The sequence below is a fragment of the Hemiscyllium ocellatum genome (genome assembly GCF_020745735.1).
Source record: "Hemiscyllium ocellatum isolate sHemOce1 chromosome 9 unlocalized genomic scaffold, sHemOce1.pat.X.cur. SUPER_9_unloc_3, whole genome shotgun sequence".
NCBI lineage: Eukaryota > Metazoa > Chordata > Chondrichthyes > Orectolobiformes > Hemiscylliidae > Hemiscyllium > Hemiscyllium ocellatum.
In genome coordinates, this window is record NW_026867443.1 from 193,749 (window position 1) to 208,330 (window position 14,582).

A 14,582-nucleotide genomic window follows, 5' to 3' on the forward strand; every position below is an offset into this window, starting at 1 on the left:
CACAACTGACAATGTCAGTGATTGGCCGAAGATTGTTTCAGCAGCTACCCAACATGCAGCAGAGATTGCACAGTGCGATCCCATCAGCTGGGCCTGGACCAACAGAGTGAAGAGGGAATGCATCAGATTGTACTTATTGAGTCCTAACAGCTTTCGGTTTCTGTTCTTTTTGGAATCTTGTAACCTGCATAAATTCCTGATCAAAGGGATCATTTGAAAATGATTAATGATTGATGATTGTAATTGATTGACAGGCCAACCAGCCAATCTTGACAATGACCTGCTGAAATGCAGCCAATCAACTGGGGGGCGGGGAGGTTATCTATTTCCAAAGCATACACCAGACAGAGACTGAATCTTCACCTTTATTCCCTTTTCCACATTCACATTGACAGAAAAAAAACTGTAATTAACAGCCCAGACAGAGGAAGCTGCTCAAATTCACAGCCACAATGGCGTTTAAGGAAAACACTTGTGGAGAATTGCTCAATAACATGAGAATCCTGTCCCTTTAAACAGTGACAAAACCTTAAATTGGAACTGGCAGCTGAGCAGGAAGGAGATCTGGTTTATTGAAGCAGAGAATTCTGAGGTTCACATTGTTTTGTACAGCTGACAGTCTTCAGCAACTTCAAGAGATTTTACTTGGCATCACAAGTCAACCCTGTCCCCATCAAACACTCCCAGAACAGGGACAGCATGGGGTTTGACACAGCATAAAGCTCCCTCGACACTGTCGCAATGATCTGCTTTAACATCCAAACCTCAGAAGGTTCCCTGAGCAGTCCTGAGAAGGAAGAGAGTTGAAATTCAGTGCTGACAATGACCTTTGACCTGCCAGCTCAGCCCTGTTCTATTTAAAGTTGTGTCTCCTCTGTGGACTGTCTCCAACACTCTACACACATTCTGATCTCCTGATGCTCTTGCTGAGGGGAGAGGGGAGGGTCACGTGGGTGAGGGCACAGGAGAAGCGAGCGTTGGACTCCCAGTCAGACCCAGAGAGGGTCAGCAGGCTGCTGACACTGTAGGTGCTGTCCGAAGCTCGCAGGTAGTTGCTGGTCTGAACCCCGTCCGAAATGACTGCACCGTCTTTCTTCCACTGCACCTCCAGCTCATCGGGATAGAAGTGATTGGCAAGGCACACCAGGGTGGCAGTGTCCTTGGCATTAATCTGCTCAGGGGAGGGGGGCAGCAGGGTCAGCTTGGGCTGAGAGTTGTCACGGACTGAAAGACAAAAGAAACAATTTTAATCCCTGACATTTGAAGGGAATTCAACCCTCACAATATTCACTGGCAATACGGTCTTTTTGAACATTCTTAGTCAATACAGAATAAACCCAACAAATGAACAGACACTGTTCAAATTGCTTCTTGCGATCTGAGTGTCACTGGCAGGGCCAGCATTCATTACCGTCCCTAGATGTCCCTGAGAAGGTGATGGTGAAGCAGCAGAGAGAGAAGGGACAATTTTGGACCATCAGTTATGGAATGAATGTGGGAAGCTGGAAGGGCTATCGATGGGGGAGCATTTTAGTGACACTGATTAGAACTCAGTGAGATTGAGAGTAGGGATGGAAATGGAGAACCATGGAGCAAGTGTAAAAGTTTTCATTTTCCTAAACTGTGCGGTGCTTTGGTAAAAGTGGATCGGAACCAATGGCATGATGGGAAATCAGTGTCAGGGCAGTGGGAGCCCTCAAAGGATGAGACAAACTGTTCAGAATCTGTTCCCACAATGAGTAAGGGTGGGACTCCCACATCTAGACCAAAGAAACAAGAGGATTGGGGTTCACGTACTGACATGGATTGGGAACTGGTTGGCAGGCAGCACAGAAAGAATGAGTCTTTTTCTGAATGGCAGGTAATAACAACTTAGGGTGCCACAGGGTCAGTCCTTGGTACCCAGTTATTCATAATAAATAACAATAGAGTCATAGGGGCCCAAAAGACCCATCAGCCCATTGTGTCCATACTGGTCAAAAAACAACAACCCAATAATTGTCATCCATTTTTCCAGCAAAAGGGAATTAGATGCAATGTGTATTTAAGAAGGAATTAGATACAGTTCTTAGGATTAAAGGGATCAAAGAATGTGGGGAGAAAGTAGGAACAGGGGACTGTGTTGGATGAACAGCCATGATCATATTGAAGGGTGGAGCAGGCCTTGAAGGGCCGAATGGTCTACTGATGCTCCTGTGTTTGATGTTTCTATCTGTTTCTCAGATAATGAAGGAATGTCTCTCATCATGTTGAAGGTGGAAGTCAGATGAGTGTGGAGGTGGAAGATGTGGCCATGGTGATTAATGCAGGTCAGTAAGGTGGTTCAGAAGACACATGGGAGAAACTGTTTTTCTTTTTCCCTTAATGGAATGAGGGCATTGCTGGATCGGCAGCATTTATTGCCCATCCCTAATCACCCAGAGGGCAGTTTAGAGTCACCCACATTGCTGTGGGTCTGGGGTCACATGGTAAGGATGGCAGTTTCCTTCCCTAAAGGACATAAGGGAATCAGATGCTTTTCCTGACAATCAACGATGGTTTCATGGTCATCATTAGACTCTTAATTGCAGATTTTGTTTTGATTGAATTTGAATGCCACCATCTGCTGGATTCTAACCCTGGTCCCCAGAACATTACCTGGATCTCTGGATTAACAGCTCAGCAATAACACCATTAGACCATCACCTCCCTTATCTCATTTTTGGTTGACTGTGAAAGCAAGGTATTTGTTTATTCTGGAACTGTATAAAACCCCAGTTAGAGCACAGTGAGAGAACTGTGTACGGTTCTGGTCACCACATACAGGAAGGATGTGATTCCATTAGAGATGGGGACAGAGAAGGAGTTTGTCTGGAATGGGGACTTTGAGCTTTGCGGAATGATTGGATTGGCTGGGACTGTTTTCTTTGGAACACAGGAGGCTGAGGGGAGATTTGATGGTGGTGTGTAAAATGATGAGGGGCCTGGACAGAGTGGGTAGGAAGGACTGATTTCCACCAGCACAGAGGGCAATAACCATGGGGAGAGATTGAAATCAGTTGGTGCAGGATTAGACGGGGGTTGAGGGTCTTTGTTTTCACCCAGAGCTTGGTGGGATGTGGGACTCACTGTCTGAAAGGGTGGGAGGGACAGAAACCCTCATCACATTGAAAAAACACTTAGATGTTCACTTGAAACAGCAAAGCTTCCAGAGCTATGGAGCAAGAGCTGGAAAGTGGGATGTAGCGTGGTATCTCTTTAACAAACCTCCGATTACCCACAGATCAGGAGAACTTTATCCAAGAACATTGGAGAAGACTCGGATCCACACACGTCAGGAAAGAATCACGTTGGGTTGTCTGAGTAGAAGATTCTAGATTATATTTCAAACCTTGCTGCACACTATTGGGCTGAGGTCAAGGGTGAGGCTGCAAAGTGTCTCAGTGTCCTAGAGTCAGACAGGGTCACTGCTCCTAATGACCCCATGACTCCTGGAAGGTGAGAGTGCACAGACAATGGATGAGTATCCTGATCAGGAGACTCCAACCTTCAAGAAAGACTTGCACTTGTGTAGCACCTGTCCCCAACTCAGGGTGTCCCATTGGATCTTTCCAGCAGACTGTGCACAGCGAGATCCCAAACACCATGTGATAATTAGCAGAGAAATACATTCTGAGTGATTTTGACTGGGGGATAAATATTGACCAGGGACACCAGGGGGAACTGCCTGCTCTTCATCCAATAGTGCCATGGAATGGCATCTTTCACAACTGAAAGACTCTCAGTTATTCCAAAAAATGAAGAATAGTTCCTTGAAGATGAAGTTGCAGGTACATAGGGAAGTGACAAAGTTATTTGGTTTGCTTTCCTTTATTTGTCAGTGCATTAGGTATTGGAGTTGGGAGCTGTTGCGGCTGTGCAGGACATTGGTTAGGGCACTTTTGGATTACTGTGTGCAATTCAGTTCTCCTTGCTGTAGGAAAAATGTTGCGAATCTTAAAATGATTTACAAGGATGTTGCCAAGGTTGGAGGGTTTGCATGAAAAGGAGAGACTGAATAGGCTGAGGCTGTTTTCCCTGGATCATTGCATGTTGATGGGTGACCGTATAGAGGTTTATAAAATCATGAGCGGCATAGATAAGGTGAATAGAGAAGATTTTTTCTCCAGAGTTGGGGAGTCCAGAACTGGAGGGCATAGGCTGAAGGTGACAGGGGAAAGATTTAAAAGGGACCTAAGGGACGTTTTCAATCAGAGGGAGTTAAATGTATGGAATGAGCTGCCAGAGGAGGTGGTGAAGGCTGGGACAATTACAACATTTAAAAGACATGGGTATGTAAATAGAAAGATGTTAGAGGGATATGGGCCAAATGCTGGCAAGTGGGACTAGATTAATTTCGGATATCTGGTCAGCATGGACGAGTTGGACCAAAGGATCTGATTCTGTGCTGTCCATCTCTCTGACTCTAATTGTATTTCAATCCAGCCCTTAACACATCAGGCTCTCCCAAAGACATTTACAGACAGTTTTGTTTGACAAGCAATCACTGTTGCAATGTCAGTAACGTGGCAGCCAGTTTCTGCACAGCAAGATCCCACTAGAAGCAATGAGATCAAAGACCAATAATGATGTTGGCTCAACGATAAATATTGGCCTGAACTCAACCCAAAGAGAAAGGAATTTGGTTCAGTTGGATGGAAAATGAGAAAATGGAAGGTAAAGGAGAAGGTAGGATTGCTGGTTAGTGATGGGATTGATTGTTACCAAAAATTAAAGAAAGGGATGGAATTTTTGAATATCAAAGGGATCATAAAAGTGCAGGGAAAATCAACAATAGAACAAACTTAAAGAGTTTGTATCTAAATGCACAAAGCAATCTGAGTAAGGTTGACAAAGTGATGTCACAAATCCAGGTAAATTGAGTTTCCAAGGAATTTAAACTAAAGTTGAGGAGGGCTCAGGAAAGGTTATTCAAGTTTCTAGAAGATGTAAAAGGACAGAGAGTACAGAAAGGATCAGGAATCGAACATAAAGCACAGCAGATAAGGGGACAATGATGGGAAGGAGGGCAATCAATGCAGGACTGAGGGTGTTGTACTTAAATGCACACAATATACACAATGGGCTTGTAGTGCAGATTGAAACTGGCAGGTACGATGTTGTGGGTATCACAGAGACATGGCTGAAAGGGAATTCGGGCTGGGAACTAAATATTCAAGGATGCATGTCCCATCAAAAGGACGGGCAGATGGGCAGAGGGGGAAGAGTTGCCTTGTTAGTGAGAAATGAAATTAAATCAATAGCAAGAAGTGATGTAGAGTTAGAAGGTGTAGTATCTGTGTGGGTAGAGCTGAGGAACTGCAATAAATAAAGAATCTGATGCAAGTTATGTCCAGGTCTCCAAGCAGTGACCAGGGTGTGGGGAAGGAAATCAATTAGGAGACAGAAAATGTCAGGGCAGACTTCAATGGATAGGTGGGCTGGGTAGTGTATCTCAAGGAAAGGATTTCATGGAATGTCGATGATTTTGGAGCAGCTTGTGGTTGAGCCATTATGGAACTGGCAGGTCTGGATTCAGTGATGTGTATTGAGGCAAACTTGATTAGTGAGTTTAAGGTGAAAGTATCCCTGTGGATAAGTGACCATAATACGATAGAATTCCCCCTGTAGTTTGAGAGGGAAAAGTTGCAATCAGATTCAACAGTATTTCAGTTGAGTAAAGGTAACTCAATGTGGTGGAGAATAGTGGGAAGCCCGAGGATTAGGAAGCCTTTAAAAACCTGCAGGGGATAACTGAAAAAGCATTAAGGGTGGAGAATGTGAAATGTGGGAGTTATCTAGCCAGTAATATAAAAGAAGATTGCAGGAGTTTTATCAGGTGTATAAAAAGGAAGAGGGAGTCAAAAATAGACTATGGATCACTGGAAAATGAGGCTGGAGAAAGAATAACAGGAAATGAAGGAATAGCAGAGGAATTGAATAGATATTTTGCCTCAGTCTGCACCATGGAAAACACCAGCAGTGTCCCAGTAATTCAAGACTGTCAGGGGCAGAGGGGAGTGCAGTGGCCATCACTAAGGAGGAGGTACTGGGGAAGCTGAAAGGTCTGAATATGGATAACGCACCCAGACTGGATGAACTACACCCATGTGTTCTGAAGGAGATCGCTGAGGAGATTGTGGAGGCATTGGTGATGATCTTTCAGTAATCAATGGAGTCAGGGTATGGAGGTGAGATGGGGACGGATTTGGTGGGGGCAAGGGACAGGAAAATGGCTCACATACCACCCCTGTTTCAGAAGGGAGGGAGGTAGAAGGTGGGACATTGTAGGCCAGTTAGCCAGGACTCAGTTGTTGGTAAGGTTTTAGACTTCAATTTAAGGATGAAATTGCAGAGGATTGGAAGTGCAATGGCTTCATCAAGGAGACGTCATGCCTGGCAAATCTGTTAGAATTCTTTGAGGAGGCAATGAGCCAGTCAGACAAAGGAGAGTCCGAGGAAGTAATCTCTTTGGATTTCCACAAGGCATTTGACATAAGATAAGCGCCCACAGTATTAGTGGCAATGTAGTGGCATGGATTGAAGACTGGCAGGTTGGCATAAAGCAGAGCATGAGGAACAATGGCCACTGGTGACTAGTAGAGTTCTGCAGTTGTCAATGTTATGGCCATAACTATTCACGTTATACATTAACAATCTGGATGAAGGAAGTGAAGACATTGTTGCTAAGTTTGCACGTGACATGAGATAGGTGGAGGGACAGGTAGTGTTGAGGAAGTGGGAAGGCTGTAAAATCTCCTGGATAGGCTCGGAGAGTGGGCAAAGAAGTGGCAGATAGAACACAATGTGTGACAGTGTGAGGGTATGCACTTTGGTGGGAAGAAGAGATGCAAAGACTGTTTGCTAAATGAGGAAAGCTTTTGGAAATCTAAAGCACAAACCTCATTCAGGTTTCCCTTCAGGTTAACAGGCAGGTCCAGTTTGTGCTTGGGAAGGCAAATGAAATGTTCGCATTCATTTCAATAGGGCCAGAATACAAGAGCAGAGATGTACTGCTGAGGCTGTGTAAGGCTCTGGTCAGACCACATTTTGAATATTGTGAGCAGATTTGGGACCCATATTCTAAGTAACAATGTACTGGCATAGGAGGGGTTTACAAGAATGATCCTGGGGATGAAAGGCTTGTCATATGAGGCGTGGTTGAGGACACTGTGTCTGTACTCGATGGAGTTTAGAAGAATGAGGAGGGATCTGATTGAAATTTGCAGAATACTGATCGGCCTGGATAGAGTGGATGCAGGACAGACTCGGGAACCAAGGCACAGCCTCAGAATGAAGGGCCGACCCTTTTGAGCTGAGGTGAGGAGGAATTTCTTCAGCCAGAAGGTGGTGAATCTGTGGAACTCATTGTTACAGACGGCAGGGGAGGCCAAGTCACTGAGTGTATTTAAGACAGAGATAGATAGGTTCGTGATTGTGAAGGGGATCGAACGTTCCTGTGGAGTAGGCAGGAGAATGGGGGTGAGAAGCATATCTGCCAAGATCAAATGGCAGAGCAGATTCAATGGGCTGAATGGCTGATTTCTGCTCCTATTTCTTAAAGACTTCTGGAGAGTTTCCCCAAAACCTTGGAACACTGAACCCACTGGACTGTGAGCCCTGCTGGAGCTGTTTGTCATCAGAACTTTGCCAAGAGACAAACAAAGAGTGGAGAGAGTGTGCATCCATGTGGGAATTTCAGAATGTTTCCCAGCTCCTGGAATACCATGAGTACAGGAAGTGAGGTCTGTGACAGCAGTTAGAGCTCTGTGTTTTGGAGCTTGAGCAGCAGCTGGTGTCAGCGCAGAGCGTCTGTGAGGCTGAGAGCTCCGTGGAGAGCACGTTTCTAGATGTGGTCACTCTGCAGCCTCAGAGTATGCAGGGAGAGAGGGAATGGGGGAGCAGCAGACAGTCCAAAAGGATCAGGCAGCTAGTATAGGAGTCCCCAGGCATCCTACTCTCCAACCAGGATACAGTTCAGAATCCTGATGAGAATTATGGTTCATCTGGAGAGTGCAGCCAGAGCCAAGTCCATGGCATCACTGGTGACTCAGCTATAATGGGGGGTTGCCGGGGCGGGGGGGTGTGGGGGTGAGGGGTGGTGGGGTGGTATTAGCAAGACTGGAAGAGTGATCGTAAAAGGAGATTTGAGACTGAGGGCATCGATAGGTGTTTCTGCAGCTGCAGATGGGAATCCAGGATGGTGTGTTGTCTCCCTGGTGCCAGCGTCAAGGATGTCACTGAGCGACTGCAGAGCACCCTGAGGGGAGAGGGGGAATAGGCAGCAGTCGTGGTCCACATCGGTCCCAGTGACAGAGGGAGAAAAGGGATGTAGTCCTGCAGTCAGAATTTAGGGAGCTCAGAAGGGAATTAACATCAGGAACTCAAAAGTAGGAATCTTCAGGTTACTCCCAGTGCCCCAGGCAAGTGACAAGAGGAGCAGGAGGATAACACAAGTGACTGTGGGGCTGGAAAGAGAATCCAGGAGGGAGGCTTTTAGATTCTTGTGACATCGGGACTGGGTCTGGGGGAGATGGGACCTGGATAGACCAGACAGCGTTGCTCCTGAACAGAGCTGGCACTGAGCTCCTTTGAGGTGATCTACTCGTGCTGTTGGAGAGGGTTTAAACTAACTTGGCAGAGCTGTGGGAGTCAGGAGGGAATGTCAGAGAGGAACACCAAGGTCCACAGAATCATCAGTGCAGTCAATAAGTCACCACCCAATGGGAAGGATTTAGAGGAATACATTTGCAAGGAATTTACAGTGACCTGCAAATATAATAGTCATTACAAATGGGGTTGGGGGGGTGGAATTTCTTTAATTTCTGAATATAGACTGGGGTAGTAGCAGTGTGAAGGACAGAGGGGCCAGAGTCGTGAGAGTGTGTTCATGTGAATTTTCTCCAGCTGCATGTTTCCAGTCCAATGAGAAAGGAGGCTCTGCTAGATCTGGATCTTGGGAATGAGGAGGCCCAAGTGGATCAAGTGTCAGTGAGAGGACACTTAAGGAAGAGTGATCATTGTATCACAAAGTTGAGGGTGACGGTAGAAAGGAACAAAGGCCTTTTCAGGGTCAAACATCTTCACTGGGGAAAATGCCAGCTTCTATAGGATATGGATGTATCGGATCTGAATAAAGTGGGATCAAAGGTTGGCAGGAAAGTCCTGAAAAGAATAGTAGAGGATGTGGACCAGGTATAGTCGAGATACATTTGAAGGAGGGCAAACAATTCCTGAACTTACTCAAGGGGGAAAGTGGTAGAATTATGGTAAATAAGAAAAGGGCAAAAGAGTAACTAGAGAGAGAATAGGGCCCCATGAAGATGAACAATGTACCTCTGGGTGGATCCACAGGAAATGGTTTAGGTCTTAAATGAATATTCCAGGTCAGTATTTATCATGGAGAAAGACATGGAAATTTGGGAACTTGGGAAATAAATAGTAATGTCTTGACACAAGTCCACATTATAGAAGAAGATTTCTTAAAGTGCAAGACGGTAGATAAATCTCCAGGACCTGATCAGGTGTATCCCAGGACATTGTGGAAAGCGAGGAAAGAGATTGCTGGACCCCTTGCTGAGGTATGTTTCTGATTGACCGCCATGAGTGAGGTTCTGGAGAAGCAGAGAGGTTGGCTAATGTTAGCCATTATTTAAGAAAGGCTGTAAGGAAAAGCCAGGGAAATATAATCCAGTGAGCCTGAAGTCAATGCTGGGTAAGTTATTGGAGTGAATTCTGAGGGACAGGATTTACATGCATTTGGACAATCAATGCAGTTTTGTGCATGGTAATCGTGTCTCACTAACGTGATTGAGGTTGTTTGAAGAGAAGATTGATGTAGGCAGAACAGTACACACTGTCTATATGGACTCCAGCAAAGCATTTGACAAGGTTCCACATGATAGACTGATTAGTAAGATTAGGCCACATGGGATCCAGGGGGAGCTAGCCATTTGGGTAAAAAAAAGGACTTCAAGATAGGAGACAGAGAGTGGTGGTAAGTGGTTGCTTTTCAGACTGGAGGTCAGATGTCAGCTGTGTGCCACAAGGATTGGTGCTGGGTCCATGGCTTTTCATCATTTAAATAAATGATTTGGATGTGAATATAGGAATTATGGCGAGTTTGTAAATGACACCAAAATTGGTGGTACAGTGGATAGTGAAGAAGCTTATCTGAGAGTACAGTTTAACCTTGATCATTTGGGGAAATGGGCAGAGGTGTGGCAAATGGACAAAAGTGCAGACTGCAGATGCTGGAAAACAGAGTTTAGATCAGAGTGGTGCTGGAAAAGCACAGCATGTCAGGCAGCATCCGAGGAGCAGAAAAATCGACTTTTCGGCTAGAGGAATACTAATGAAGGGCTTTTGCCCGAAATATCGATTTTCCTGCTCCTCGGATGTTGCCTGACCTGCTGTGCTTTTCCAGCACCACTCTGATCTAAACGTGTGACAAATGGAGTTCAATTTAGATAAATGTGAGATGTTGCATTTTGGAAAATCAAACCAGGGCAGGAGTTATACTGTTAATGGTGGGGCCCTGTGGAGTGTTGCTCAACAAAGTGACCTCAGGGTGCAGGGGCAGGGGCAGGTGCAGGGGCAGGGGCAGGGGCAGTGGCAGGGGCAGGGGCAGGGGCAGGGGCAGGGGCAGGGGCAGGGGCAGGGGCAGGGGCAGGGGCAGCGGTATTATTCCTTGACAGTGAAGTCACAGGGAGACAGGGAGATGAAGAAGGTGTTAGGTACACTTGCCTTTATTGGTCACTGCACTAAGTATCAGAGTTGGGACATCATTAACAGCTGTACAGGAAATTGGTGAGGCTATTTTGGGAATAACGTGGACAATTCTGATCATCCTGTGATAGGAAGGATGCTGTTCAACTTAAAATTCTGCAGAAAAGATTTACATGGATGTTGCCTGGAACTGGAGGGTTTGAACTGTCGGAAGAGGTTATTTTTCCTGCAGGATCGGAGACTGAGGGGTGGCCTTATAGATGTTAATAAAATCTTGACAGGCATGGACAGGGTGTATATCCCAGGTCTTTGCCTTGGGAAAGGGAATGCAAAACTAGAGGGTATAGGTTTAAGATGAGAGGCAAAAGATCCAAAAGGGACCTAAGGGGTAACTTGTCACACAGAGGGTGGTGCGTGTCCAGATCGAGCTGTCAGAGAAAGTGCTGGAGACGGATACAATTATAACATTTAAAAGATGTTTGGATGGGTACATGAATAGGAAGGGTTTAGAGGGATGTGGGCTAAATGCTGGCAAATGGGATGAGGTCAGTTTTGGATATCTAGTTAGCATGGAAGAGTTAGACCGAAAGATCTGTTTCCACGCTGTCTGACTCTGTGACCATTAGTGGCTGGAAAAACAGATCTTTTACCCTGAAGTGCCGGAGGCTGAGGAGTGACCTTACAGAGGTTTATAAAATCATGAGGGACATAAATAATGTGAATAATGCAGGAAGGAGGTGAATGTTTTGTAGAGCTGGCAAACATATGCACAAAGATCATTCCAGGGATGAGGAATATCAGTTATGAAGATAGATTGGAGAATTTGGGACTGTCTTCTTTGGAGAAAGTTACAGATCACACAACATCAGGTTATAGTCCAACAGGTTAATGTGGAAGCACTAGCTTTTGGAGCGCCGCTGACAACCATTTGATGAAGGAGGGGCGCTCCGAAAGCTGGTGCTTCCAAATAAACCCCCTGTTGGACTATAACCTGGTGTTGTGTGATTTTTAACTTTGTCCACCCCAGACCAACACCGGCACATTCAATTCTTAGGAGAAGGCAGCGAGGAGAATTGTTCCAGAAATTCAAAATCAGGAGGGGCCTGGAACAGAGTAAATCGGGAGAAAATGATTCCACTTGTGAAAGGATTGAGACCGAGAGGCCACAGATTGAAAGTAATTGGAATAGTAAGAAAAGTGAGATGAGGGAAAACATTTTCAGCCAGTGGGTGGTTAAGGTGTGGAACATAGAAACATAGAAACAGAGAAAGATACAGCGCAGTACAGGCCCTTCGGCCCTCGATGTTGCGCCGACCGAATCCTACCTAACCTACACTAGCCCAATAACTTCCAAATGCCTATCCAATGCCCGCTTAAATGACCATAAAGAAGGAGAGTTCACCACTTCTACTGGCAGGGCATTCCATGAACTCATGACTCGCTGCGTAAAGAATCTACCCCTAACATCTGTCCTATACCTACCACCCCTTAATTTAAAACTGTGTCCCCTAGTAACACCTGACTCCATTAGCGGTAAAAGGTTCTCAGTGTCGACTCTATCTAAACCCCTAATCATCTTATACACCTCTATCAAATCTACCCTAAACCTTCTCTTCTCCAATGAGAACAGCCCCAAGTGCCTCAGCCTTTCCTCATAAGATTTTCGTACCATTCCAGGCAACATCCTGGTAAACCTCCTCTGCACTCGTTCGAATGCCTCCACATCCTTCCTATAGAATGCACTGCCTGAGAGTGTGGTGGAGGCAGCTTCAATTGAAACATTCCGAAGGGAATGAGACTGTTATCTGAAAAGGAACAATGTGCAGGGTGACAGGGAGAAGGCAGGAGAATGACACTCAGTCAATTGCTCATTCGGAGAACTAGTCCAGACAGGATGGACGGAATGGCCTTCTTGTGCGCTGTAACAATTCTGTGATTGTGTGATTGAGCAGAGCTAAAGCTGGGGGAGGTGGGAGCTTGGTGTCTCACTGTGCTGCTGCTGCTGCTGCTGCTGCTGCTGAGGTCAGTGAGATCAGAGGCTGGGACAGGGAGCCAGAGCATACATCAAACTCTGCCCCGTGTCCGTCACACTGAGACTGGCAGGAGGCTACTCACTGATTTCACTCCATGCTGCAGGAATGGGACCACAGGCTGCAAATGGACAGAGCTCCTCCACACGGTGAGTAAAACTTACTGACTTATATCTTGCTTTTTTTAAAGCGGGCATGAAAGTAAAGAAATACAGCTGGACACCCTGTTAGACACAGTGCTCCTCAATCAACCATTTCATTCACTGCAGCTCCCCACTAACACCTTCAACAAATCAGCAACTGTATTTTAGAAAGTGTGTTTCAGTATTGACAGGGTTAATAACAGAGGATTGAGGTTTACTTACTCAGTCTGAGCTTGGTTCCTTTACCGAACGTAAGCCACAGTGAGAGCTCCCAGTGCAGAGGCTGTACAAAAACCTCAGCTCTCTGCTTTCCTCTTATCACTGTCAACCTCTCTCTGTCTCTGTCTGTCTCTCACTCACTCTCACCCTCTCCCTGTCCCTCTCTGTCTCTCCCTCATTCATGTGTCTTTCTCTCTCCGTCTCTCTGGGTTGTTTCCAGCTGGGCACAGGAGGTTTGTGAAATTTATTTTTCGATGTTAAATCTTGCAGCAGCTCTTCACATGTGGCCATGGAGTGTAAGAGGGAAACTAGAGGCCTTCAGTGAGCGTTGAAACACCACAGGGATTGGAGTGTGTCGTGGACAGTGGCAATCCCAGTTTGGGGTAATTTGATCAGTTTCATTTAGATCTAACTGTGGATATATCAGTTCAGGCAGTAAGACTGTGTGTCCATTATTATACATTTTATGTAACTGTGGGATGTGTCAGTACAGGAGGTAGTGCTTTATGTATTGAGGTTTTTGTACAGCTCTGTATCACTGTGTAGAGGGTAGCTGTAATCCTGCATACAGTAATAATCAGCGACATCCTCATTCTGAACGTTGCTGATTGTCAGGGTGTAACTGGTCCCTGATCCACTGCCGGTGAATCGCTCGGAGACTCCTGTGAATCGAGTTGTTGCATCATAGATCAGGAGCGAGGGGTTCTGACCTTCTCGCTGCTGGTACCAAGCAAGGTTGCTGCTAATGCTTTGACTGGCCGTACAGGTGAGTGTTGCAGTCTGGCCCAGTCCCACTGACAGCACCGGGGGAGACTGGGTCATGGTGATGTCCCCACTGATACCTGAGGGGTCAGAGAGAAACACAGTGAAGTCAGAACTGTCACAGAAAGAGCCTGTCAAATGAGAGATTGTTGGAGACACTGAGCATTCCTCTGGTTTCAGCATTTTCCCTTCAATCACAAGTCAGTGGAATTGGAGTGAAATGGAGAGCAGCTAAAAATTCAAGGTGGAAGGAGAGAGATTTGTACCTGCGACACAGAATGCCAGGGGCCAGATCAGCTGGATGTGTGAAATCATGGTGTGTGCTCCTGTCCCTGTGCCTGGTTCCTGATAAACTCTCCCTTCACTGGGCTCTGCTTTATAAAGCTGCAGCCTGTGAGAGTCTGACTGGGTGTTCCTCAGTATGTAAATGGCATCAGGCAGAGAGAGCCACATCAGCCCCTCACACTTCCTCTTCTCTCTCTCTCTCTCTATCTCACTCTCTTTGTCTCAGAGAGTGATTGATGTGAACAGCACTGAATGAGGCCATTTGGCCCATTGTGTCTGTGCTGGTAAACAAAGATCTGATGACACTAATCCCATCCTCCAGCTCTTGGCCCATTACCCTGGAGGCTACAGCAACACAAGGGAATATCTAAACACTGCTCCAATGTCACGAGAGTTT

The 14,582-nt window shown here is 46.0% G+C and overlaps 1 gene segment (V, D, J or C); it reads right to left on the bottom strand.

The window, feature by feature from the left end:
- Nucleotides 1–555: 555 nt before the first annotated feature.
- Nucleotides 556–14,234, bottom strand: LOC132805896 (Ig kappa chain V region Mem5-like). The segment is given in 4 exon segments: nt 556–1,224; nt 13,142–13,177; nt 13,681–13,980; nt 14,167–14,234. Coding segments are annotated over 4 exon segments (714 nt in total).
- Nucleotides 14,235–14,582: the final 348 nt, after the last annotated feature.